Consider the following 27,371-nt stretch of genomic DNA (forward strand, 5'->3'; position numbering starts at 1 on the left):
TAGAACCTTGGGGAGAGAAGAGGATAGGAAAACGAGGAGAGGAGAGGAGAGGAAAGGAGAGGAGAGGAGAGGAAAGGAGGGGGACATGAGGAGAGGAGAGGAGAGGAGAGGAGAGGGACATGAGGAGAGGAGAGGAGAGGAGAGGAGAGGAGAGGAGAGGAGAGGAGGGGAGAGTGCATGAGGAGAGGAGAGGAGAGGAGAGTGCATGAGGAGAGGAGAGGAGAGGAGAGGAGAGGAGAGGAGAGGGACATGAGGAGAGGAGAGGAGAGGGACATGAGGAGAGAAGAGGAGAGGAGGGGGAGACAAGAGGAGAGGAGAGGAGAGGAGAGGAGAGGAGAGGAGAGGAGAAGAGAGGAGGAGGGGGACATGAGGAGAGGAGAGGACATGAGGAAAGGCGTGGAGAAGAGAGGAGAGAGGAGGGTGTGGGAAGCGTGCTTTGCCAGATCCTCCTCTCTGCCTACTGATTTCTGTAGTAGTAACTGCTCTAAAAACAACTCAAGAGCGCGTCAGCGTCACATCCAACTCTGACAGACTGACAGCTGCCATCTGGGGGAGGTTGATGTGGGCTTCTGTGAGAGACGCCGCCTCAATTTCATGCAGCATTACAGGCGACGCCCACGTCAATCTTTCTTCACATCTCCCAACTCTTACTGTCGGCCTCATTAAGTTTTCATTTTACTCTTTGCAAATGCATACGCATATGTACTGTAGAGATGCTTGAACAGATGGGCACAGAGGTTAAAATTACATTTAGGTCTTAATGGAGAAATGAAGGATGCGTTTCTGGAGACATGAAATGCCATTTCTCCCTCTCTCATTTCTTGATGCAGTAAAAAAAATACATAAAGGTTTCAACTTTCCAAAGTTTTTGAAGCGAGCTCGAAACTGAATGTAAAACTCAATTCCACTAATTAAATTGTCACTCTAGCTGGCCAGCATAATCTCTGGTTTTGACTGACGAGGACCCTGGATGAGCTAGCTGGATTCCATTGTCATCACATCAGTGGGGAAACAATTCAGAGATAAGGGCTACGCCTGGAAGTGGCAAGAGAGAAAGAAAACAGAAAGAGAGGCCCTGCCGTGGCCAACCGGTAGGGCACTCGCCTGCCATGCGGCTGACACGGGTTCGATTCCCGTCCATGGTCCTTTACCCTCAACCCCTCCCCGTCTCTCTCCCAATTCGCTTCCTGTCCTCCTCTCACACTGTCCTATCAAATAAAGACCAAAAAAATATCTTAAAAAAACAAAAAAACAGAACGAGAGAGCGAGGGAAGAAGTGATAGTGAGATTGCCGGTGGTGAGTTGGATTTCAACGAGACCTAGTACAGTACTAAGTGTTTCCTAAACTCATCCAGATAAGAAACACTGCCGATTTCTGTCAGAGCAATTCAGCATTTCTCTAGTGATAACCACCATAGTTGTGTTTGGAAATGACGAAACATGTAAAGGCAACTGTTGACAACAACAAAATGTTGAGTGGTCTTCAAGTTGCAGATCATGATGTGGATCCACAGCGCAATTTACAATGTGAGAGCAGAGCATTTATCTCTTTTTCATCATAAAATGAAAAATTAAAGGATGTTGCAGAGTACTGCAGTTCAGCGTTGAGCATAACAAAGCATAATCTGTTTTTTTGTCTCTTCTTTTATGTTAAGAAAAGAAAACAAATGGACACAGTATTCTCGACAAGCAATTTGACTCGGTTGTTGTGCACTTCTGAGCAGTCTTCAACCCACACCATCCAGGCTTCAAACCAGCCATCCATAAATGCCACCTTATGAACAGAAGACCCTGGAAAGAGAAGGAGGAGGAAAGACAGGAATGTTGACAACATTTTACTTGATGCCGGTGTCATATGCATGTCATTACAGTGTCATAACAGTGACAGTCATAGATAAGTCATAAACATTATGTCCATGTCATAAATATTTTGGACAGTGATACTGTCCCATTTTTGGAAATAAGCTTATTTTACATCTCCCCTTGAGTTAAATAATAGGGTTTTACCGTTCTCCTGTACTTTCAACCGTTCTCTGGGTATGGCAGTGCAAATTTTACCTCCATGCTAGCAGTTAACATTGAGTCCTATGAAACCAGCTGGCGGCTAACTGGTCTCATAGAACTCAATGTTAACTGCTAGCTTGGAGGTAAAATGTGCACTGCCATAACTAGAAAACGGTTGGAAGTACAGGAGAAAGGTAAGAGCCTATTATTTAACTCAAGGGGAGGTGTAAAATAAGCTTATTTCCAAAAATGGGACAGTATCAATTTAACTGTCTGTGCCATAACCGCATGTCACTTAAGGCCACAAAAGTCATAAAATGTTTATGACATGAATATAATGTTCATGACATGCATAACTGTGCCATTACATTATTATGACACAATGACATGCATATGACACCAGCGTCAAGTTAAGTGTTACCAAAATGTTTTTTGTTATCATAAATTCACAATTAACCCTCAGGCGTAAGCTGGAAACCCAACAGAAAGAGTAGAGGGGGCAGAAATCACAGCTGAAGAATAGAATTTTCTACCCCTGTCTTGGTTTTTTATTTTTCCATCTGCTGTTGAAGAGTAACTGTGGCTGTAACCTGTTTGCCATTTTGTCATTACATTATTTTGCCATGGCGGTTTCAATTCATACTCATGGCAAGTGTGTGCCTGAACAGGCTCTAATGTGAAAAGGAACAAATGGCTGGCTGCATGGAGAAAAAAGAGGGGAAACTACTTTCAGGATATGCCATAATAATCCTATTAGTTTGAAGTCCTCCCTTTAACAAAGATAAAAAACAAGGAGTTCCCATGGTTACTATTCTAGTTTTGACATGGCTGGTGTAGAAGCTGCATCTCTTCAGTAATCTCTATCTCTCTCTCGGAGGACACTTGTCTTGCGTGCTCGCTTTGGCGACAAAATGAGACTGGGGATGGGGATGGCCTGGGGATATGGAAGTACTCATCCTCACGAGAGGAGCAGAGAGAGGACAGGAGAAAAAGCGGGGAAAACAGGGAAGAGACAGCAAGAACTGTAGGAAGTAGAGAAAAGACTGTTAAGGAGGAGAGAAAAAAACAACCCTGGGGGAAATGGAGAGAAATGAAAGGAATATGGAGAGACAAATGGAATCGATGGGAGCGACTTACTCATCTGGGTCCTTTTTGCTCTCCTCGATGTATGCGATGGACTCTGATCGCAGTCTGTTGGTGACCTCATATGTGCGCAGCGTGACACCAAATATGTCCTCATGGTACCGATTTTCATCCTGTAAGACAGAAACAGGGACAATTTTAAACCTACTTAAGAATGAAACAGGATTATGCTACTCCTTTCCTCAACATTCCTCTTTCCTCCTTCTTCAATCACGTGTTTTATGGGTTGTGTCCTCATTACTTGTCTTTCAAACTATGGTTAAAGAAAGTCAAATCTTTGTGTAGATTAGATTTTTATGTAATCATAAAATGCTAAATGAAATACTTGGATTCACGTTGCTTTATTTGGGCATGCATGCTTAAATTGCAGCTTGGGAAAGGAAGAGGGTCTGGAATTTCATTGCCTGGCCCTGTGACGCCCTGGGCGTCAGGGCTGGACTGGTAATCTGGCATACAGGGCATTTTCCCGGTGGGCCTACAGTCCTCAGAGGAAAACACTGTAGTTTTTTGCTTGTTTCTTTCTTTGTATTTTCCCAGTGGCCTATCTTCAATATAGCCAGTGGCTGAGTCAAGCAGGACAAAATCGGGTTGTATGTGTGTGAAGTGCCAGTTTAAGCCAAAAATGCACGGATTATTTTATCGTCCCAGTCCAGACCTGCTGGGCACAATTTGCCTGGCGGACACCATTATCTGTCTGACTGAAGGAACACTTTAAAATGAGGACTCCCCATCATGTTCATCTGTAGCAGCTGAGGAGGCGGGAATGAGCAGGGAAGCCGACAGAGGGGGACAAAGGGGACAGTTGTCCCGGGCCCAGGGGGGGCAGAGGGGGGCCAGAATTGAGTTCTCTTTACAGTGTATGTATTGGGTAGGGGGGCCCTTTCAGATGACTTTGTCCTGGGCCCTGCCAAAGCTGTCAGCGGCCCTGAGAATGAGTGTCTTGAGGTACCTGCAGCGAGTTGAGATGAACGCAGGCAGGTGATTGAAACTGATCCGACTTTTAATCTAGTGAAGCTGCTGCGGTAAACTGTTTATTTTTGACGATTACATCCAAGGGTAAAATGAAAAACATAGCAATTACGTATATTACGTGGGAGGGATGCCTTAAGGTTGCAGAAAGTCAGCTTGCCTTGCGTCTTGGAAGGAGCACTCACTGAATGAGCTCTTAAGCAAAACATTTTAGGCACCACCACTTTTTGTTTTAATCTCTCCAAGTTCATTTCAACACATGCAGTGGAGCAGATATCAAAACCGGCAAAACTCATTTCAGGGGGGGGTGTTGAGTCGTGGTGTCATGTGGGATGTCTGCATAGAGTACCAGTACATTTTAATGCCGTATTTGGATCCTTTGAGTGTGGGTAAGAGAAGGTCTCAACATAGCATGCTCCGCCATGAGAGTACTTTTCAAATGGACAAAATGAAAAGCAGATGTAGCCTGATGGTTCAGGATCTTGGGATTGTTGGGTAGCAGGTTTGTATTCTATACCAGTTGTAAGATCGTAGGTGCTCTCCAGTCCAATCCATGACCAAAGTGCCCTTGAGCAGGGAACCTATCCTCACATTTGACATGGGACTGTAGCCAATACCCAGTACCTCCTTTTGGATAAAAGCATCAGCTACTCTGTGCGTGAAATGTAATACTTACAACGAATTGGTATCTAATAGGTTTTTCAGCAGGTAATTTTCCCAACAACTACTTCACTGACATCTGTAATATACTGAGCTATTCCAAACTAAACTCTTGATGCTTTAGCCTGGCTCACCCTGCCAGATCATATTATGATGGAAACAGCTACGTATATCAGTAAAAATATATTTCAATTATAATCATTACTTTATTATTATTATTATTAGAGTTATCATACATAAAGGTTGTATTATTATTAGAGTTAATTAATGTTATTATTATTACTGTTGTTATTATTATTATTATTGTTATAGATTATTACGATAATGCTGAAATCTTACTCTGAGCTTGCTGATGTAGAAGCCGGCGTCCTCCAGCGTCATGTTGGCATGTTGCTTGATGATCTGCTGCACGGTCTTCAAGACGTCCCCGGCCATCGTCACGTCGCCACACACGTAGATGTGGCCACCCTCTTCCCTCAGGCACTTGTAGACCACCTCCGACAGCTGCTCACGAAGCACGTCCTGCACGTATTTCTAAAGAGACGGGAGAGAGAGAGAGAGAGAGAGAGAGAGAGAGAGAGAGAGAGAGAGAGAGAGAGAGAGAGAGAGGGAGAGAGAGAGAGAGAGAGAGAGAGAGAGAGAGAGAGAGAGAGAGAGGGGGTGGGGGGGCATATTCAGTGCCTCAGATATTCAGACAGCAAGTTCAGCACATATGGTGGGTGATGTCATGGCAGAACGGTGTAATGTAAAAGAAATACAAATGACAATGTGCAGTGTGTTGCAAGACATGCACTATTCCAATGTTTTTTAAAGGCTATATCTGTGATTCGGTGCCCACTGCGACCACAAACCACTGGTGTCATTCTGTGGTCATTTTCCCTGCAATCAGCCATCTCGTCAGCTATCAACTTACACAGATGATTCACTAATCTTGAAACTGTTGCGTACAGAGAGCCTAAAGGCAGGCATACACTGTGCGATATTTTCAATCGTCGGTATTAAGCTCCTTCTCACACTGCACGAGGGAATTTAAAGATTTAAAAGTTCACATCTCACGACTCATGTCCTCACACTATACGAGCTGGCAGTCGGATGCGAGCAAAATGCTCCCACTGTGCGAGACGAAAGGCATGTTTCCCGGGTCTGCAGAGGAGGGAACATACGCACCTGAGGTGGAGATGAGGACGCGATCAAGAGAGAATCATGCTGCCCTATCAATTTGTGCATGTGTGGTGTCAAATCGGGTCATAACACTGCTTTAACTGTGTGATTTACTCACAAGGAATGACGAGGATTTCAAACAGTTTTGATTTTCTTGCAACCCTACCATACGAAGCCAATTGGAGCCAATTTTGATCGCCTAGGGGAAATTCTTTCTCTGCACTTTATCCCATTTGGACTAATGAATCACATTGAAGTACACACACTAGTCCGTAGCAGTGGGCTGTCTGCTGAGCGGCGCCCGGGGAGCAGTGTGGGGGTTAGGTGCCTTGGTCAAGGGCACTTCAGCTGTGGTCCGGTCGGGCATTGAATTGGGTTGGGTTGCCAACCCAGTGCTCTAACCACAGAGCCACGGCTGCCCCCCCCCCCTTATTTATTAATTCATTCATTCATTCATTCATTCATTCATTCATTCATTCATTTATTTATTTATACATACGAAGTCAATTGAACCCAATTGCCAATTGGAGCCAATTAGCCAATTGCGAGTGACAAATCATGGCAAAATCGGGCAAAAAGTCGCACAGTGTAAGCCCGGCTTAAGTCACACCCTTTCATAGGACACAAGATAAAAAAACAATGAATGGGAGTCCATTAATGGTCTCACCATTGACTCCAGGGTCCTATGGTGGTGTGGGGTGACATAGGCTCTGCTTAGTCTTTACCAACTCTCTGGAATAGTTTACGTACAGTTCTTCAAACACTAGTTTTCCGTAACAGTATTGAGATGTAATACCTTTGGTCTTCCCGGCTCTCTGGAATAGGCTGCGTACAGTTCTTTAAAGACTCCCTTGTTTTTAGCCTGGAGGGTCTCCTCTTTGTAGATGTGATCGATCTCCGACTGCCGGCACCCAAAGACCAGCAGCATGGGACATGACTTTATCCCTGTAAAAAAAACAGAAGCAACGGAAACAAATTGGAAACATGTTCCTCAACTAATGACCTGTGTGCTGCTGGGGACGACTACACAGTATTGTTTGTAGCCTTGCTTCCACACTTCGAGAGCTGAATGAGACTCTCATTGTGTTGATTCAGCTCTCCGAGTGTTGAATTGGCACTGCACAATGTACTGTTCATACAGGGTTGCCAGATGTGACTGATTTTTTCCCAGCCAAAAATGCTCATAAATGCCTGGATGCACAAAATCTAGCACAATTTGAATTGGCTATGCCAATTCTACAGAAAAACCACATTCAATGCTGTGTTTTTTTAAAATAATCCTAAACGGACGATTTGGGATAACAACCAATCTGGCAACCCTGTGTGCATGGTGTGATGGATAAATGAGACGTACCCTTGTGCTCCAGATCAAAGAGTCGCTGCTGCCAGAAGCTTCTGAAGGGGGCGATGCCGGTGCCCGGGCCCACTAGAATGCATGGTGCCCTGATGTCCTTAGGCATGCGGAACGACGGAGCCCTGAGAACAGAAATGTCTGATTAGTTCACTATTCACCTTCACACACAAAAAAAAACCGTACACACTTTGTTGCACTTACAGCATTATGAGAGTATTTTGAATTTTCATAAATACTATAAAGACAAATAATGAATGCTAAGTTGCTAAAGAAATTTAAAAATAATGCTTAAAGTGGTGGTTCGCTATTTTAGACATTAAGCCCTGTTTGTGTGACTTCTGGGGTGAAGTAGAGATGTTCTCATCACAATTTTGACATTTGGTGCTGAACGGAGCATTTGGGTATCCAAGACTGCAGCCCCCCCACCTTTACATTGACTCCAATAGAGCACTCAAGCAATCGATTATAAAATGGCATTAAACTTTCGTTCGAGAAGACATGGAACTCACCATGTGGTCAGTGGTAGACAGCGATAAATTGACCCGAAAATTGTTTAGCATTTGACGGACCTATTTTTCACCGTTGAATAGCAGTAGACATCCAGCCAGTAGGTAGCGATAGTGTGTTGTTTGTGTAGACATCAAGGAGCGAGGTAGAACGGCTATCTTTGAGCGGGACTGGCTACAAAAACTACAGCTTGCATACAAACCATAGATAGTAACGTAAACAAACGCACCCCCATTTCCGGTCGCGCGGAGTAATACTAGTCAAACCAATACAATCAATGAAGACGGACAATAATGATAATATATCTTCTCTGGAAGCACATTTCGCTGTGATTTTCGAGCCAACGTATCGCTGCCCACCTCTGACCACTTGGTGAGTTTCATGTCTCTGCAAACGAAGGTTTAATGACATTTTATGATCGATTGCTTGAGTGCTTCATTGGAGTCAATGTAAAGATGGGGATGCTGCAGTCTTGAATACCCAAATGCTCCGTTCAGCACCAAATCTATGCGTTTACATGAGACACTTAAGTCCGATTTAACTCACTTTAAATCTGATTAAAACTTAATTCCACTCTAAAAATATCATGTAAACACTTACCGAACAGGATTTAAGTTTATTCCGATTTAAACTTAAGTCCGATTAAAGTGGGTGGTTTATTCCTCTTTTAAATCCGATTAAACACGTTCCTCTGTCATGTACCCTTTTATTCGGAATTACAATAAATCCAGTCGTTCCACGCATGCTCGTTGACCACATGATGGCGCCAAGAGACCATGCTCTTTGCCAGTGAGAAAAACATGGCGGCACTTCCTGTTGATTTTCACATGAAAGTTTTGCTTAATTTAAAGTCCCTAAGCGACTATAAATGTTGTGGCTTCCATATATTGATGTAAAAGTGCCCCACGAAGTAATGAAGCACAACAAAGTTACTCCACATTACCATTTGACCACTCGTTTTTCTATGCTAACAGGGTAGCTAATGTAGCATTGTAAATGATCCAGGGAGAAAGGGGGAAATGTTGTGATTGCAGTCCGCCTGAGGCAACGATTTTCGTGGGGAAGATGACCTGCATCTCGGTGGCATTGGACCACGCCCCCGTGCCTTATTTGGCTCGCTCAGCACGTGCGTCCTCAGTCCAATCGCAATGCTTTATTTTCCCCAGACGTTTAATCGCATTTAAGTGAAAGTGCCATGTATACACTTAGCAAAATAACTCTTAATCCGATCTATTTAAATCGCATTTATTTAATCGGACTTAAAAACATCATGTAAACGTAGCCAATGTCAAAATTGTGATGAGAACATCTCTACTTCACCCCAGAAGTCACACAAACAGGGCTTAATGTCTAAAATAGCGAACCACCACTTTAAAGGGGCACAATGTAGGATGTCTTAGTTTGCACGGTGCCAGTGGCATGCCTGTCTCAAAATCTACACAGTCATGAAAAAATGCTGTTTAAATAAACTCGCTGTGAGAATGTTTTTCATTAGGGAATGCCAGCAGTTGATACAAATCTGAATACTGTATGTAAAGTGATTTTTCGTATGAGAAGTGTTTTCCACGACACTCGTCGTGGGTCGCTCTGACAAAAGTTATATTTGGGGTTCTCTGACAGCGGACCGTGAAAGTGGTCGTGAGAGTCATCGTTGACTTACTAATGACTCAAATAAGCATCGGCTGACAGTGATTAATTAAACTTTTAATCCTACATAGAGCCTCTTTAAAATGGGTAAAAAAACAAGGCAAATATTAACACCAAGCAATCGCAAGTGAAATTAGATACAAAATACAGACGTTTGATAAAAAAGACTTCCTACCCTCTGACAAAACAGGGGACCATCTCACAAGGCAAGTATAAACACCAAGCAATAGCTAGTAAAAATTACAAGATACAGACGTTTTATAAAAAAGACTTCCTACCCTCTGACGAAGCAGGGGACCATCTCGTCGGGCTCGATGCTGTCCAGCCAGGAGGAGCAGACCCCATGATGCACTGGGCCGTCTCCATCTGGACAAGAGGGGCCAATTACAATACACATAATTACACACAGTCCTGCCAACACACACACACACACACACACGCGCGCGTGCACACGAAGCACGCACGCACACGCACGCACACGCACGCACGCACGCACGCACACACACACACACACGCACACGCGCGCGCACACACACACACACACACACACACACACACACACACACACACACACACACACACACACACACACACACACACACACACACACACACACACACACACACACACACACACACACACACACACACACACACACACACACAGCACCACCTAGCAGGTTCACCATCAAAGAACATTTGCTTTTCGTTAACAGCTATAATTTTGAACCAAGCAATTAGGCCATTACGCACATCTTTTCAATGTTGCTAATGAGAGAGGGGTGGGTGTGCAACAGAGATGATTGTACGTTTGTAGGATGTTTATTCGTTTATTTATTTATTTGTTTGTTGGTGTTTTTTGTGGCAGTTGTAGTTCACTTAAATGCAAATGAGAAGACAGAAGAATGTTGTCTCTCGTGTCGCACAAGGGTACGTACTTCTCATATAAACATGTGTGTGTGTGTGTGTGTGTGTGTGTGTGTGTGTGTGTGTGTGTGTGTGTTCGATAATTAAACTCCCACACGGACACACACTCGCGGTGAACCATAGCCAGTTTGCCTCACAGGAGATTTGTAATCAAAACAACTCTGAGCAATCAGAAAGGGGGAAAACGACAGCGGGGGAGATGGAGAGAGAGAAAGATGTAGAGACAGAGACAGAGAGAGAGAGAGAGAGACAGACAGACAGAGAGAGAAAGACAGACTTTTCACTTTCAAAACTTAACTACTCTCTCAGCTGTTTATCAGGGGGCATGACTGAATGCTTGACTTGCATTTACCATTTTGACCTTGTGTTCGATATGCAGAAAAGTCTCAACAAGTACAAGTAGTACACAGCTGAGCTGGGGTGCATTTCTGGAAAGCATAGTTGTTAGCAGTTAGCAACTTTGGCAGTTGCCAATGGGAAATTGCATTGCAACCAACAAAGTAGCTAAGATAGTTGGAATGGACCCCAGATGCCTCACAGTCCTGAACGCTGACAGCCTGCTTTATCCAGTAAAAATACTTTGGAAACACTTTATTGTTCAGCTTTTTTTGCCTTATTCTTTTTTCTTATTTATGTATTATATTTTACTACATTACACTTAGCTGACGCTTTAATCTAAAGTGACTTGCAGATATTACAGGAGTTTTGGTTACAGTCCCTGGAGTACTGTGGGGATAGATGTCATGCTCAAGAGCGCTTCAGCTACGGAGGAAGGGATCGGTAAAGGTAGGGATTGAACCGGCAACCCTGTGATCAAGAGTCCAATCCCCTAACCACTGCTCCTTATTTTATGTAGCCTATCTACGTACATGTATCAGTGGTGTCCTAGTGGTTAGGGAGGTGGACTTAAAGGGACACTGTCCTATTTTTGGAAATAAGCTTAATTTACACCTCCCCTTGAGTTAAATAATAGGGTTTTACCGTTCTCCTGTACTTCCAACCGTTTTCTAGTTATGGCAGTGCACATTTCACCTCCAAGCTAACAGTTAACATTGAGTCCTATGAGACCAGTTAGCCGCGAGCTGGTCTCATAGGACTCAATGTTAACTGCTAGAATGGAGGTAAAATGTGCACTGCCATACCCAGAGAACGGTTGAAAGTACAGGAGAATGGTAAAATCCTATTATTTAACTCAAGGGGACATGTAAAATAAGCTTATTTCCAAAAATGTGACAGTATCACTTTAAGATCAGAGGGGTGGAGGTTCGAATCCCACCATTACCTCTCCTTACACCTCTATCCATGGCTGAAGTGCCCTTGAGCAAGGCACCCAACCCCACATTGCTCCAGCGACCAATACCCTGTACCTAAATAGCTGAAAGTCGCTTTCGATAAAAAGTCAGCAAAGTGCAATGTAATGTATCAGCATGTGACATTATGTACTTACAATTGACATATCTAACCCGAACGTTGCAGTATAAGTACATTATATTGCATATGGTTACATATTTCGTTCAACTGTAAATGAATAAATAAATTAAGTGTTAACAATAAATGCATCGGAGGTCTCATCAGCCCTTAGATATGTAGTCCTTTATCTACTGGCTTACATGAAAGGGTGAGAGTTTGTGTTGGTAATGGATTTTATTTGCATAAATTATTGGCATCTGTAGCATCATTCAGTACAGCTGAAATCTTTCCTAGAAGAGAAAAAGGAACATTTGGTCAATTTCTTTTTTTGATCTTCTGCGATTTTCCCTAAACCAGACTATATTTTCAGGATTTTCTGCAGGGAGATCGGTAAATCTACTTTGTGAAAAATGGTGGCTTATTATCTCTATTCGCAGATGCACAAGAAAAATTTGGGGTGTTCCTTTGTAAAACCAAAAATTGTCACAATTGTAATCAGTGGTTAACCCTCTGAAACCTTGTGTCTTTGTACCTCATATAAGTCAATATTTATGTTTAAAAAAAGTGGGAAAAAACAGAAAGCATGTGTGAGTGATATAATCATATAATATGCCACGGCACTACAAATAATAAAAGTCTCTGTGCAAAAACCCAAACAGTTCTGTGTCCAAACCGTGGCCACCACAGAGAGCATCTGTGTTCTGGGATTTGTTCAGAGGGTTTAGCTGGTCTCTGATCGTTCAGCAAATTACTGGCATAAGATCCGTTACACATGCACCAGTCACAGCTCTGAATGGTCTCCATAGCAATAGATGATAGATGTCTTAGGATCTCCTGGCACGGGTTGAGCGCTGTGAACACAGAGCCATGCTGCCTTCCTGCCTGCCTGCCTGCCTGTTGCTATTCCAACACTCTCCAAGCTACTGTTTGAGCAACTGCTATTCAGTTTCACATTATTCCTCTCTATTGCTTCTGCTGTAATCTATACACAAGGATTTGGAAAGAGTGGCTTTTGCAAATGATTCATTTTATGCATGACATGTATTTTCAATATTTTTGTTCTAAGCTGCTTTGTTAAATTTCACATAAATAATTGCACGTTATTCCTCTCTATTGCTTCTACTGTAATCTCTACACAACCATTTGGAAAGAGTGGCTTTGCAAAGGATCCATTTTATGCATGACGTGTATTTTCAATATTTCTGTTCTATGCTGCTTTGTTAAATTTCACATAAATAATTGCATATTATTCCTTTCTATTGATTCTGCTGTAATCTATACACAAAGATTTGGAAAGAGTGGCTTTGCAAATGATTCATTTTATGCATGACATGTATTTTCAATATTTCTGTTCTATGCTGCTGTGTTCAATTTCACATACATAACTGCTATTGAATTATGTCGTATTCCAATGTACTACTCGGTTTTATTCTGTTGGATGGTTTGGATTGGTGCAAAGTTTGTTATGTATTAATGTATGCTAGACACGTTAGTTTTCTTCAAGACATGAATCATATGTACGTTATTATAAAGACTAAAATTTGCAGTGTTTAATCAATCAATCTTTTGGAGAGGTGAATGCAACATGTAACACTCCTTCATTGGTCCGACTCGCTAACTTTACGAACATCCTGTCGGCAAAAGTGTTAAAGAAGCTGAAGAATCCCATCGGACTGAACAGACCAAACATGACAAAAGTGACCTTTGACCTTCCAATATTCGTTCAGTGGGAGCAGCCAACCAAAGCCCATGTTTAGGAAATACAGCCATTCCATTGGTTGCCGTTAAACCTCATCATAGCTCATTACATATTGTTAACCAAAGATCAACTTCTCTTTTGACACCTCCAATGCCTTTGATGCTTTTGCCGATTATCATGCCAGCTCTTCTATACTAAGTCAATTACTTCTGACACCTTTGCCACTTTGCCACGCACAGTGTGTTCCTGGAATGTGTTCCTAGATATCTCTTTTCAGAGAATTTCTTTTCTATTCTATTCTATTCTATTCTATTCTATTCTATTCTATTCTATTCTATTCTATTCTATTCTATTCTGTCCTATTCTATCCTATTATACCGTTGCTGTCAGGCAGAAACCTTGCATCTCCACTTTTCATTGTTTTTTCCAATCAGGGATCATTTGTGACTGATGACGTCATTGGTATGAGAAATGAATGGGACATCTACAGGTGAACCTCTCAATCTAATTGTGGTGTAGTGGTTAGGGAGTTGCACTGCAGACTACAGGGATGCAGGTTCAATTCCCACCATTGGCAATTTCTTTGGATAAAAAAACGTTTGGAAAAAAGCATCAAAGTGTAATGTAATAATAATAATAAAACATGCCTTTCCTGTCGGTAAGGGTTGGGAATTGTTTTGTTTTAGGCACATTTTCACATGAACAGCACAGCGTAAACATCCACATGAAAAAAACATGATCCCTGTTTGGTTACTTGTAACAATGATCCTGAACCAACAACTTTGACATTGATCCTGGATCAGTAGATACGTAGTTGGTGATATCAGATCAACCGTGCTTACCTCTGGTCCTGTAGGACACCACGGCAACGGTGAGGTGTATCTCCCCCGGTGTAAACTGACAATAAAGTATAATTGTATCGTATCGTATCGTATCGTATCGTATCGTATCGTATCGTATGGTTACCTCTGGTCCTGTATGACACCACGTCCACGGTGAGGTGTATCTCCCCTGGTGTAAACTGACAATAAAGTATAATCGTATCGTATGGTATCGTATGGTATTGTATCGTATGGTATGGTATGGTATGGTTACCTCTGGTCCTGTATGTCACCACGGCCACAGTGAGGTGTATCTCCCCCGGGTGGAAGTCTGGCGAGGAGCTGATGGAGTAGTAGCGGGGCTGCAGCAGGGGCAGCTGGGTGAGGAGCAGCGTGGACGGGATCTGCAGGGAGGGGAACTCCTCCAGCACCTCCACCATGGTGGGGTTGTTGTACCACTTCCACTCCTCGTACTCTTGAAGACCCTACACAAACACACACGCAAGCATGCATGCAAACACACACGCACATGTGCGCACACAGACACGTAGGCACGCACTCAGGCATGCACACACACACGTACACATGCACGCACACACACACACGCACGCACGCACGCACGCACGCACGCACGCACGCACGCACGCACGCACGCACACACACACACACACACACACACACACACACACACACACACGAGACGTTACCTCATGATACATTGGATCATTATAGAGTAGAGGTAGCAGTAGTAATAGTAGTACATGCATTGTAAGCAGAATAATATACTGTAAATATGCTGAAAATACGAGATAAATAGACGAAACAGTTGTACGTGACGTGCTGCCTGCCAACAAGCTTGTGCTGTGGGTTGTGGATTAAAGTGAGATTAAGAAAAGCAGAGCAAAAGCCTTACCACATTGCACTAATCTGTGTCTGAGTTGTGTAGTATATTAAGAAGGATTTAATTTAATTGTAGCAAACACAATTTAATACGTCTTCCTTTTCTGTGGTGGGCAGATGAACAACTGGGGACTCAGGTACTGTACAGGGAGGGGAGGGGAGGGGAGGAGGGGTAGGGGTGATGCAATATCTCAGTCTCTCTGCCTCTTTCTGTCTCTCTTTCTCTTTGTCTGTCTGTCTGTCTGTCTGTGTCTGTCTGTCTGTCTGTCTGTCTGTCTGTCTGTTTGTCTGTTTGTCTGTTTGTGTCTGTCTGTGCATGTCTGTCTCTGTCTGTCTGTGTATGTCTGTCTCTGTCTGTCTGTCTGTCCGTCCGTCTGTGTCTGTCTGTCTGTCTGTCTGTCTGTCTGTCTGTCTGTCTGTCTCTCTCTCCCTTCCAAGGACGTCCAAAGAAGATGTTACTCCTGCTACTGTAGTCATGCATGCACACTGTACATTACAGCAAGTCTGAGTCAGTCATTCATTGCTAGAAAAGAATAAGAATGGGTGATCGAGACAACAGCAGATTCCTTCCCAGACACAGACACCAAGTCTGAAGATCTGAAGTCTACCGTGGAGGGAGGCGGGGGGAAGAGGAGGAGGAGGAGGAGGAAAGAGGAAGAGGAAGGAGGCCTGGGGGGGTTGGGCTGTATGATTACTCTCTCTCCATCTCCGTCTCCTCTCCTCTCCTCCTTCACTTCCTGAAGAATCAGCTGAACCATGTATATGTGGGGATGAGTCACTTCCTGGCCTACATTTGTTTTTAGAAGCTGTAATGTCCACGCTGGGAAGCAAACAAGCTGAGTAAATACATGAACGCCTGACTGACTTGACGCTTAAGCAATGCGCTGTAAAAGGGGTAAAAAAAAAAACCCTGCCAGGTCCTTTAAGAGTGTTAATGCGTGACATTGGGAGTGTGTTTTTCTACCAGAGGTTGTTGCCACAGGCACACGACATAAAAGTGATCGTGGTTGGTTGTACCGGAACTCATTGAGATTTGTTGAGAATGGCAACGAGTTGCGAGTTGCACTGGCATTAGTGTGAATGCGAAAAACACAGTGACTAAATGCTGAGGCTTTTGGTCAATCTTTGGTCATTGACAGTCTATTTCAGCCCACTTGACCTCAATGCTCCTCCACCTTCAAAACAAGAAAATTCGAGGACTTTTCAACGACTGTCTGAGTCCAGTTGTGTAAAATACCCAGATCCCTCGCTTGCTTGGTTAGAGACACGAACCAGGGTCAATTGCTGCTGCCAGTGCGACATTGAATTTGGTCATAATGAGCACCACTCAGAGGCTTTCCACAGGCTACCAGAAATTACAAAGAGAAACAGAGAGAGAGGGAGAGAGAAAGAGAGAGACTCAACACTCAACACTTCTTAATTGTGATAGTACTGTCATTAATTTCACAATTGCATGGTAAGTGTTATGTGACCTTTTTAAAGCATCAAATGATTTAACTCGTGCGACGACAGATTTGTATGTCTGTCTATTCCAGACCTCTGCTTACTTTTTCTTCTGTTTTGACACATTTCGTTTGACCTTTTTTCACAGTTTGCGAACTTGTATAGTGTGGTGATAACCCACAGAGGACCATGCATCAAATTCCCAAGTGCTGTTGGGTTGATGAACTACCACCACCATTAAAAAACATTATTGCAACAATAATAATGATTATCCGATGCAGTGGTGCTGTCCATGGTGCTGGAGGGAAGCCTTGACCTAATGTTCGGTGTTTGAATTGTTACAAATTCAAATCACTCCCTTACTAGCAGGAGTATTGTTCGTCCCTACACACACACCCATGGCTGAAGTGTCCTTGAGCAAGGAATGCAACCCCACATGGCTACAGGGACTGTAACTGTTAGTCACTTTGAATTACGTAAAAGCACCAGGTAAATGTAATGTACTTTGTAATATCAGGATACAAATGTAATATCAGGCGATCAAAATGGTTTAGATGGAGATGCAACTGTTTAGATGGAGATGCAACTTGGGTTATTTTCAAGACTCCCCACTCTGGAATGATTGTTCAGATTTTTGCGTTTTCAGACCCTAATTGCATGGACTGGTTGCCGTGTAACGGCAAGGCACCTCTGATAACATATTTTGTAATCATATTTTGCAATTGTATAATGATGCGGAGGTGCTATCCGTGGTGCTGGAGGGAAGCCCTTGGCCTACAGTAAGGTTTGGTGTTTGAATCAGTGGCGTAGGCAGAACATGTAAATACTGTGGGCCTTTGGAAATTAGTGTGGACCCTTTTTTGATTATCCGATGCAGTGGTGCTGTCTGTGGTGCTGGAGGGAAGCCTTGACCTACTGTTCGGTGTTTGAATTGTTACGAATTCAACTCACTCCCTTACTAGCAGGAGTATTGTTTCTCCCGACACACATTCATGGCTCACACTCAAGTGTCCTTGAGCCAGGCATGCAACCCCACACGGATTACGTAAAAGCGCAAGGTAAATGTTATCTTCAAAACTCATATTTTTGCATCATCAGACCCTGATTGTGCGGACAAGTTGCCGTAAATGGCAAAACACCTCCGATAAAATATTTGGTTACATTTTACTTGACACCGGCGTCATACCTATGACATAAAAGTGTCATAATAGTGTCAAAATAGTGTCATGAACGAGTCATGAACATAATGTCAATGTCATAAACGATTTATGGTCATGAAAAGTTGACATTGTTAGGCCTGTCTTTACCATAACTGAATGTCACTTAATGACATAGTCATAAAATGTATATGACATTGACATAATGTTTATGACAGATGCATGACTGCATTATGACAATGTTATGACACTGTTATGTCATACGTATGACGCAGAAGTCAAGTAAAGTGCTACCAAATATTTTGTCGTTTTCACTTCATCCTGGTACAAAAGGCATGTCATTGCCTGTCCATCCATCAGGCCTACCTTGCTGAGCAGCTCCAGCTTCTTCTTATGCTTCTCGTTGGTGGTGAGGGAGACGAACTGCTGCAGCAGCAGAGGCGTGGGCGGGGTGGTGATGTCCAGGAAGTACTTGAAGGCCTGGTAGATGGTACAGGGTGGGATGCGGATCTCATCCGTCCAGTTGCTGATCACCCCTGAGAGAGAGAAAGAAAGAAAGAGAGAGAGAGAGAGAGAGAGAGAGAGAGAGAGAGAGAGAGAGAGAGAGAGAGAGGGAGAGGGAGAGAGAGAATTTAATTTGATAAAATCCTTTATTTAAACAGGTGCATATTACATTATGCAGGTAAAACCACACTCCAGCCAGAAGTAGATGGGTTAAAATAAATGAATAATTACACATTTCATTCTAGACAGAGAGCAAGAGAGAGAGAGAGAGAGAGAGAGAGAGAGAGAGAGAGAGAGAGAGAGAGAGAGAGAGAGAGAGAGAGCAGATAAGAAGAGGGTAAAGAAAGGAAAGAAAAGAGTTTTAAAGCGGTTCTGCTCTCGTCAGTAAAGTTGCTCATCAACCCTAAAGACAGAGGAGAGCATTACAGCGGTTCTGCTTTCTCTACCCACCCACACAAAACAGTATGCAAAGTCATAATTTGCTAGCATGGCCAGTTTAGAAAACAGTTCTGATGTACTAGCTGGAAAAGTGGGCAAACTTCATTAGGCTTATGTTGCATGTACGAAAACCAGCATAATGTGATCCATTCATCAAAAGGCTGTTGAAAGAAACAAAAGATTTTTTTGTAGGGAAACGTCATAGTGAGAAGATGCTCTGTGGTGACGGAAGATGGAATTTCACTGCTCTCTTCAAAAAGTTTTTTTTTTAACTTTAGTCTGAGCTTATTCTTGTTGTTAGTATACTGTGTTGTTATTGTCATGGCTGTGTGTGTGTGTGTGTGTGTGTGTGTGTGTGTGTGTGTGTGTGTGTGTGTGTGTGTGTGTGTGTGTGTGTGTGTGTGTGTGTGTGTGTGTGTGTGTGTGTGTGTGTGTGTGTGTGTGTGTGTGTGTGTGTGTGTGTGTGTGATGTCTACCTATGGCTAAATGTACAGTATGTAGCATACAGAATGTGTGTGCTATATGTTTAAAATGCCGTACAATAATGTATATAATGTCTATGTATTGTGTATTGTATGTATACTGTGGATCTATCTATGCTGCTGTACTGCTCTGTATTGCTCACGCTACCCTTGACTTGTCAGTACCCGGTGATGCTGCATTTTTCGGCTCAGCCCTCTCCGAGATCTGAGCTATTCTAATGGGGTAGACTTTGTGTACATTAAAAACGTTCTTAACATAGACCTACTCCAAATATTATATTGCTGTTGTATCGCTGTTTGCTACTTGTCTGCTGATGTCTGCTGAACCTTTTGCATGTTATTGGGAATGAATCAAGGTGTTTTTTAATGTAAACAAACTCTGCCCCCATTACAATGAACAGGATCTCGGAAAAAAGTGGAAAAAAAAATCTCAGGTACTGACGAGTCCGGGATGTGAGCATTACAACTGCATGTTGAAATTGGCAGAAGTTATCCTTCAATTTCCTACAGGATTAATACATGTTACTCTATACTCTTCTCTACTACTACTTCCTCTCCTCCAGGAATTCCACCTTGACAATCTGATTAACAGTCAGGCTTAATAAATAGGCGTAACTTTGGACGTGTAATCTTTAGTTTCAGCTTGTTTCAGTGTAGTGTAGTTGTAGTGTAGCAGTGTTGTTAGGGTGTTGTTAGGGGCGTTACCTAAGGCGGTGTTCCTCTCCTCCAGGAATTCCACCCTGATGATCTGATTGACAGGCGGGGCATCCTCCAGCTTCTCGATGAGCGGCGTGACCAGATCCTCCCGGTTGCCCGCAAAGACGCCCAGATGGTCACCGGGCTGGTAGCGCAGGCTGTCGTGGTTATTTGTGGCCAGTCGCACAAATATGGTCGAACGGCTGAGAAGGAGGGGCGAGCGAGAGTCGCGAGAGGAAAATTGAGCAGTGATTAACAGGCAAGCACCGCGGTTGATTATGAGAACTGCGTTGTGCACAACACACCATATGTTTTATGGAATCCGTCATCGATACAAGTCATTCCTTCCACTCTGGCATATGCAAGCGACACGTCATGCACTGTAAATTTAGACCTGCGCTGTTTGAGCATGGTCTGTTGTTTTGACAACTTACTTCGATTTCTCGCTCTGTAGATTCTGTCGTATTAAGAGTTTGGCACCAGAAATTTTCTTCTTATGAACGGTGGCCAGTGCTGAAGAATGCAAAACAAACACAACATTCACGGAGGATAGTACACCAAACCTTACAGTGAATAACGTAAATGTTCTAACACCAAAATATGTGCAAAAAGAGAAAGTATAATTTCCAATTTCTATGTGCGTATGTGTGTGTGTGTGTGTGTGTCTGTGTGTGTGTGTGTGTGTGTGTGTGTGTGTGTGTGTGTGTGTGTGTGTGTGTGTGTGAGTGAGAGAGAGAGAGAGAGAGAGAGAGAGAGGGAAAGAGGGCTGTATGTATCCAAGAGTGAGCTATACATGGTTAATGTGTAAGGATGTGTGTCCTAGCGTGTTATGTCCTCTGTACTTATGTATGTACTGTATGTATGCTACTGGACACCTTCATTTCCCCTGGGATCAATAAATGATACTCTACTCTACAACACTTCTTCCTAACAGCTTTGCAGACATTTGCAGACATTTGCAGACAACATTCATTTTTTCGGACTTAAAATGCATACCTCAGTCAGAGGCACAAAGTTCAGGCCTACCTTGGGTGAGTGCGGGCGCCTCTGCGGTGTAGGTGAGTCGGAACTTGCTCTTCTTCCAGCTCCTGTCATTGCTGATCAGTGAGTCATTTGCCTTTTCGATATTCACGTCGTCACCGACGCAGAAGACATCGCACGCAGCCTGTGGCGCCACGTGACAAAAAGAACACCGCACAAAGAACACCGGCTGTTTTTAAACCCAAACTGTCACTCCTATAGAACTGACAGCCATTGACTACTGTGTTTTAAAGGGATGGAATGGAATAAAACCTAGTCTATTTCGTAAGCACAGCTAATTTACCTTGAAAACCTTCTTGGCCCAGGTTCTGAAAGACTCTTCTTGGCCGCACAGCTCGTCTCCCTCCCCCATGCGTAGGATACGCTCCCCCCCCAGCTCCTCGAACAGAGTGTCCACCGCGTGGGCAAAGGCGCAGAAGTGCGGGTAGGCCCTGGAGCCAAGGCCAAACACAGAAAACCTGCGGCGAGAGGGAGAGAGAGAGAGAGAGAGAAAGAGCGAGAGAGAGAAAGAGAGGGAGGGAGACAGAAAGAGACACAGAAAAAGAGTGACAGCGAGAGATGAAAAGGGAGTGAGAGCGAGAGAGAGAGTGAGCAAAAGAGACAGGAGAGAGAGATAGAGAGAGAGATGGAGAAAGAGAGAGAGAGACAGGGAGAGAGACACACAGAGAGAAACAGGGATAGAGAGAGAGAGAGAGAGAGAGAGAGAGAGAGAGAGAGAGAGAGAGAGAGAGAGAGAGAGAGAGAGAGAGGGTGGGAGAGAGAGACAGCAAAAGAAAGAGAGAGAGAGAGAGAGAGAGAGAGAGAGAGAGAGAGATAGAGAAAGAGAAAGAGAGAGAGAGAGAGAGAGAGAGAGAGAGAGAGAGAGAGAGAGAGAGAGAGAGAGAGAGAGAGAAAGTGTGACACAGGCTTCGATTTAGGCAGCTGGAACACACAAGGCTTTCATAGCCTACACACCGCACGTACGTCAGAAGCAGCTAGATATCCCTGGAAACTCAACACCCACGTCTGGCACACGTCTGGGCCAGAACAGAACCATCCGTTCCACATCTTTTCCCAGTTGGCTGTGAACTACGGCTAGCCTTGCTGTATGTCCTCGAGCATTTGTTTTTTTTCGACTTCTTTTTCCCTTTACTTCAATATTTCCCTTTGATTTTCTCTATGAACAACACATCTTACAAAAACAAAAAAACAACCGAAGTGAAGTGTTTGGCTGGCGATAGCCTTGCTGAGATCCCTTGTCACTTTGGATTAACTCGAGAGGACGAGAGACGTGACTAGGGTTTGTGGGGATTTTTTTTACCTCCTTTTCTTTGCACCAGGCAGGTCGGCAAAAGCCGATATGAATGCAGCAGACTCCAAAGTGCTTGGCGCTGGACTGGCCATCTGGCATACCAAGCATTTCCCAGTGGGCCCTGCACCCTCGTGGGCCCCTATTTTCAGAAAATGTTTTTGTTTACATTTCTGAAAATAGGGGCCCACAAGGGTGCGGGGCCCACCGCTGAGTCAGTTCTGCGCCGCAAATCATGAGGGGCCCCTTTGGTAAGCCGAAAGTGCCCGGGCCCTATTTCTCCCCTAGTCCAGCCCTGCAGACTCCAAAGCGCTTGGCTTGGCTAGGCGCTAGGCTGTCGGAGGCGGTTTACTTACCTGACGTTGGCCAGAGGGCCGGTGCTCTCGAAGTTGTCTTTGGGCTCGGGCTCGTCGCTGGAGGATTTGCGTGTGTCTGAGTAGGAGGAGACGCTGTTGAACCGCACTTTGTAGCTCCTGCAGAGAAGGGAGTGGGAGGCCAGATACAGAGAAGGAGGATACGTTTGGATAAGTGTAAATGAATAGATTCTGGTGTGATGTGATGCGTGTGTGTGTGTGTGTGTGTGTGTGTGTGTGTGTGTGTGTGTGTGTGTGTGTGTGTGTGTGTGTGTGTGTGTGTGTGTGTGTGTGTGTGTGTGTGTGTTAAGGGTGGGCGATATATACCGTCTGCGAAGTTATCGTAAATGTTGTTTTGACGATGAGTAATTTTGCAATATCGAGATATTTTTATGAAGACGCTAAAATCAACAAAAGCGCTGTGACAGGACTCATTCAGACAGTGACGACAGCCAAGCCTTTCAGCCAATAGTAATGTAGTTGTGAACTGGAGAAAAAAGTCTGTGAACCAATGAGCAGACAGCGCTGAGGGGGGCGGGCTGCAGCGTTTTGCCAGACAGGAAAAAGAAATTTCGTGTCACTCGTGCACAGACAGCACTCACTGTGGCTGCTGGGCACTGGAGGAGAGTTGCTGTTATCCAAATGGTGGATTTACATGAGGAATTCAACACACTAAACCAGCCATTGCATGGTGCTGAGGGCGTTTTGAAACTATGTGCTTTACTTAGCAACCGTCTGTGATTATGGAAAGCCAAATAGTTAGGAAGATAAATAGCTTTGTCTCTGGTCTGAGAAATCGCTAGTTAGCATGCTAGTTAGCGAACTAGGCTAAGCAATGTTGTTCTCTACAACTATTAGTGGCTGTTACTCACTACTCAAACACCCACCTGCATACAGATGGCATAACTGCTTAGGTGGTCAAGTACTGTTAAGTTAGACTGGTGCAGTGAGTTAAATTACAATGTGTGAAATTCAACACATGCAATTTGCAGCTGCCCTAGTTTCCTATCCATGTACTGTTTCCAGTCAAAAATGGCTGTCATCCAACAGAATCATATGCAATACTATAAAACTATTTTTTATTTACATGGATATGTTTTCATGCCAAGTGAAGTATTACTTTACAGACCAGAGCATATGCATGTTATTAAATTCAAAAGCTCTTCATCACAGCATTTCTCCCAACTCTCTGTCCCTAGCCCAGTTACAACACAAATGCAGCACTACTACCTCCAGTGCAGAATTGAAATTTGTCTGGAATCATGCACAAATAATAGACAGCATAAATGTGTAGCTTTGTTATACTGCCATGCTTTGTGATGTAGCCTAGTGTAGACATGCCATCATTTATGCAGACCTCTTGGTAACATGCAGTTTAGGCTACATAGGCCTACAACTTATCTGCTTTACTCACCCTGCCCTGCCAAATTCCTATACAGTAAAATTCAAACACATTGATTACCCCCCCCCCCCTCCTGAAATAGGCCCTACTGGTTTTTGCAAGTGTTTTTTGGAAATTATCGTCAACTTATTGTTATCGTGAAAATTCTAAAACTTATCGAGATAATTTTTTTGCCCATATCGCCCACCCCTAGTGTGTGTGTGTGTGTGTGTGTGTGTGTAGGTGTGTGTTTGCATTTATGTGTGTGTGTATGAGATTCTTCACACAGTCCTACTGCTGTGAACTGTGTGTGTTCATGTGTATGTGTTTGTTTGGTTGATGGTGTGCTTGATGTGATGTGTTTGATCGTGTGTGTGTGTGTGTGTGTGTGTGTGTGTGTGTGTGTGTGTGTGTGTGTGTGTGTGTGTGTGTGTGTGTGTGTGTGTGTGTGTGTGTGTGTGTGTGTGTGTGTGTGAGTGAGTGCATCAAACTAACTTTCTGTCCTCTGTGTTGGAGGTGGGATGTCTCATCTCCATCAGAGCCGCTCCAAACTTCTGCAAAGGGGTAAAAAAAAGTGGGGGGCGGATGAACAGTCATACTTTAGAGAACACAGACAATTAATGTGTAGGTGTGTTAGTAAAACACATTTCGGTTAAGACCTGAAATGGCATAATGTTCTCTCGTTAAATGTCCTCTTGCCTCTTTTGCTCAAATTACACCTTGAAACGTGGCACCCAACTCTCAGCTGATTAGACTTGTTATCGCTTCAAACAATAAACAGAATACCAATAGGCCAATAATCAGAATAAGCATAATAAGCAATTGGCTAGGGCTCCACCAAAACTAGGGGCAACCCACACACCATAGGGTGCCCCAATGGTCAAACCTGCCATAGTTGTTGCCACCAAAATTAATTCTCAAAAGTGCTATATTATTATCTACATGTTGTCTATATATTTGCTTAGGGTGCCCAAATGGGTAGAACCTTCACCTCCACTGCCTATACAGTATATGTCCAAATAACTCAAGTGCACATCATACTGTTGACATGAATATGGCTGTAAAGGTACAAGATATTTACTATTAATATCATTAAGGCCTCAGAGGCATTGATAACTTAATCTGAAAGAGTTAATTTACGCCGGGGGCACATACAGACAAATTTGCTAATTTATTGTCCCTGTTATCGCTTTGCTCATTTTGCCTCCATCTGTGCGTAGTATTAGAAAAAGGCTAACCAAATTTTAAATAAGCACATTTCAACGTAGTTTGGCAAGTAAATGGGTGTGGTGTCCAGAATTGCCGGCATTGGAATACCCCAAAGTTATGAAGATCACCTGACTACTTAGGATATGGCAGACAGGACAACACATGTATACAGTTTTTGTTAATTGAATGCTTGATGTGGTCCAACAGTGAATCTGTTTAAGTCACACATGGTTGTACGGATTGACCACCATACAGCGTCCTGAGGGTTACTAGTTTGTCCTGTGTCATTGTCTTTTCTTTGACATGGCGCAGGATCATTGAGCTAAAGCAGCACCATCAAAGCTGGGGGACCATTGAGAAGTTGGCAACAGACAGATCGAAGTGAAGAGACTTTGTTGCTGCCCTATGTGCCCTATGCACCGAATGGTGTGATGGTTTTAAGTAAGTAAGTAAGTAAGTAAGTAAGTAAGTAAGTAAGTAAGTGTCATTTTCTTCCTGTGTGTGTGTAAAGGCTGCTTGTTCCATTATTGTACCTCTCCACTCTCCGGGGGATCCCCGTTGCCAAAGGTGCTGGTCACCGCCAAGACCAAGGTCTCATGCTCAAGGTCCACCATATCATACTCCTCCATAGACATCACCTGCACACAATCAACACAGTGGATATAGGGGCATTTTAGTTGGTTTGTTGGTGTGTGTGTGTGTGTGTGTGTGTGTGTGTGTGTGTGTGTGTGTGTGTGTGTGTGTGTGTGTGTGTGTGTGTGTGTGTGTGTGTGTGTGTGTGTGTGTGTGTGTGCGTGTGTGTGTGTTGGGTGTGTGTGTGTGTGTGTGTGTGCGTGTGTGTGTGTGTGTGTGTGTGTGTGTGTGTGTGTGTGTGTGTGTGTGTGTGTGTGTGTGTGTGTGTGTGTATTTCATATTCATTTAATCTTTCATTCATCATTCAGTTGCAGTAGTTCAGTACATCATTCAAATAATGAGTACATCAGTCAAATAATAAGTCAACCAGAATCCAGGCAGATGTTTCTCAAATGATTTCCTGATATGAAATAGTGTAAACAGGCTAGCAAATGATACTGATAAGTTAACAAATGCAAAACTGGAATGCACTCTGAGAGTGCAGACCTCTGCCAAGGAAGCTGTTTGTTAGAACATTTGACTATGTTACACCCGAAGTCTTTCTGTCTTTCGCCGGTGCTGTGAACAGCTGTTTTTATGCCCCCAGTATAAACCCCTATAATGTGATACACAGAAGCATATGCCGTGCACATGTTATACAGTAGCCGCCCGCCCACCCTCTTCTGTAACACCAGCTGCAATGCGACCCCATCTGCAAGGACACAGCTAGAGGAAACCTGGCCCTTATTTAAACATCTCTAATGGCCCGCGTTTGACGTAACGTTACTTGAAGGAGCACGCTCAGCCGTGGTGTCTGAAAGTGACATGTAGCTCTCGGAGGGGCCGCGAGCATCTTTCCGGTGCCACAGCCATGTCAAATGATGTTGACACTACTCGGAAGAGGGGAGAGGGGAGCGGAGCGGAGGGTGGGGGGCGGAGAGCTTGTTAATGAACCCTATGTTCCTGCCTTAACGAGGTGATAATATGTTGTGATGCAATTAACATCCGAGCATCAGGCAAAAGTGCAGTGCATCCCCCCTAAGGCATGGATGACTGAGAGAGAGAGAGAGAGAGAGAGAGAGAGAGAGAGAGAGAGAGAGAGAGAGATGCCAATGAAGCTGAATGAATTGAACTGAACTGAGCGAGAGAGGGGGAGGTAAAGAGGGAGGGAGAGAAAGATGAAGATGAAGAGAAACAAAGGTGTACGATACTGTGTGTGTTGTAAAAGAGATGGATAGTGAATGAAAGAGAGCTGGAGTGAAAAAGAGAACAAGGCATATGAGGATGAGTCGGGGGCGGGGGCGGTGTAGTGTATGTGGTGTGATGTCCTCTGATGCTGTGCACTCCAGTCCTCTGCACATGGCTGGATCAGCCATGGGGCATACAGGGCATTTGCCCAGTGGACTGTGGATGGTTTTGGCCTGGCCCTCCCCTACAATGGTATCAGTCCTCATGTCGCTACAGCGGGCCTCTCCAAGACAGTCAGATTTAAATAAAGCATGTTGCCTGTTGCCGTCAAAATAGTTTGCATTAGACAGTTTGAATGTTGTCACAGGCTTCATTGTC

At 43.8% G+C, this 27,371-nt stretch overlaps 1 protein-coding gene across 1 annotated transcript in view; it reads right to left on the bottom strand.

The window, feature by feature from the left end:
* Window positions 1–1,678: 1,678 nt before the first annotated feature.
* nos1 (nitric oxide synthase 1 (neuronal)) overlaps window positions 1,679–27,371 on the bottom strand; it is an 81,677-nt gene continuing 55,984 nt past the window's right edge. The window contains exons 14-28 of the mRNA XM_063193933.1: window positions 25,727–25,831; window positions 24,480–24,538; window positions 22,607–22,723; window positions 21,246–21,420; window positions 20,948–21,086; window positions 20,356–20,434; window positions 19,931–20,124; window positions 18,168–18,337; window positions 14,576–14,786; window positions 9,724–9,811; window positions 7,292–7,413; window positions 6,734–6,882; window positions 5,116–5,310; window positions 3,142–3,260; window positions 1,679–1,791 (exon numbers count right to left, since the gene is read on the bottom strand). Of these exons, the coding sequence (XP_063050003.1) occupies window positions 1,776–1,791; window positions 3,142–3,260; window positions 5,116–5,310; window positions 6,734–6,882; window positions 7,292–7,413; window positions 9,724–9,811; window positions 14,576–14,786; window positions 18,168–18,337; window positions 19,931–20,124; window positions 20,356–20,434; window positions 20,948–21,086; window positions 21,246–21,420; window positions 22,607–22,723; window positions 24,480–24,538; window positions 25,727–25,831 (1,938 nt within the window). The 3' untranslated portion in view covers window positions 1,679–1,775. The remainder of the gene's footprint in view (window positions 1,792–3,141; window positions 3,261–5,115; window positions 5,311–6,733; window positions 6,883–7,291; window positions 7,414–9,723; window positions 9,812–14,575; window positions 14,787–18,167; window positions 18,338–19,930; window positions 20,125–20,355; window positions 20,435–20,947; window positions 21,087–21,245; window positions 21,421–22,606; window positions 22,724–24,479; window positions 24,539–25,726; window positions 25,832–27,371) is intronic.

The sequence above is a fragment of the Engraulis encrasicolus genome, chromosome 3 (assembly GCF_034702125.1).
Source record: "Engraulis encrasicolus isolate BLACKSEA-1 chromosome 3, IST_EnEncr_1.0, whole genome shotgun sequence".
Lineage (NCBI taxonomy): Eukaryota > Metazoa > Chordata > Actinopteri > Clupeiformes > Engraulidae > Engraulis > Engraulis encrasicolus.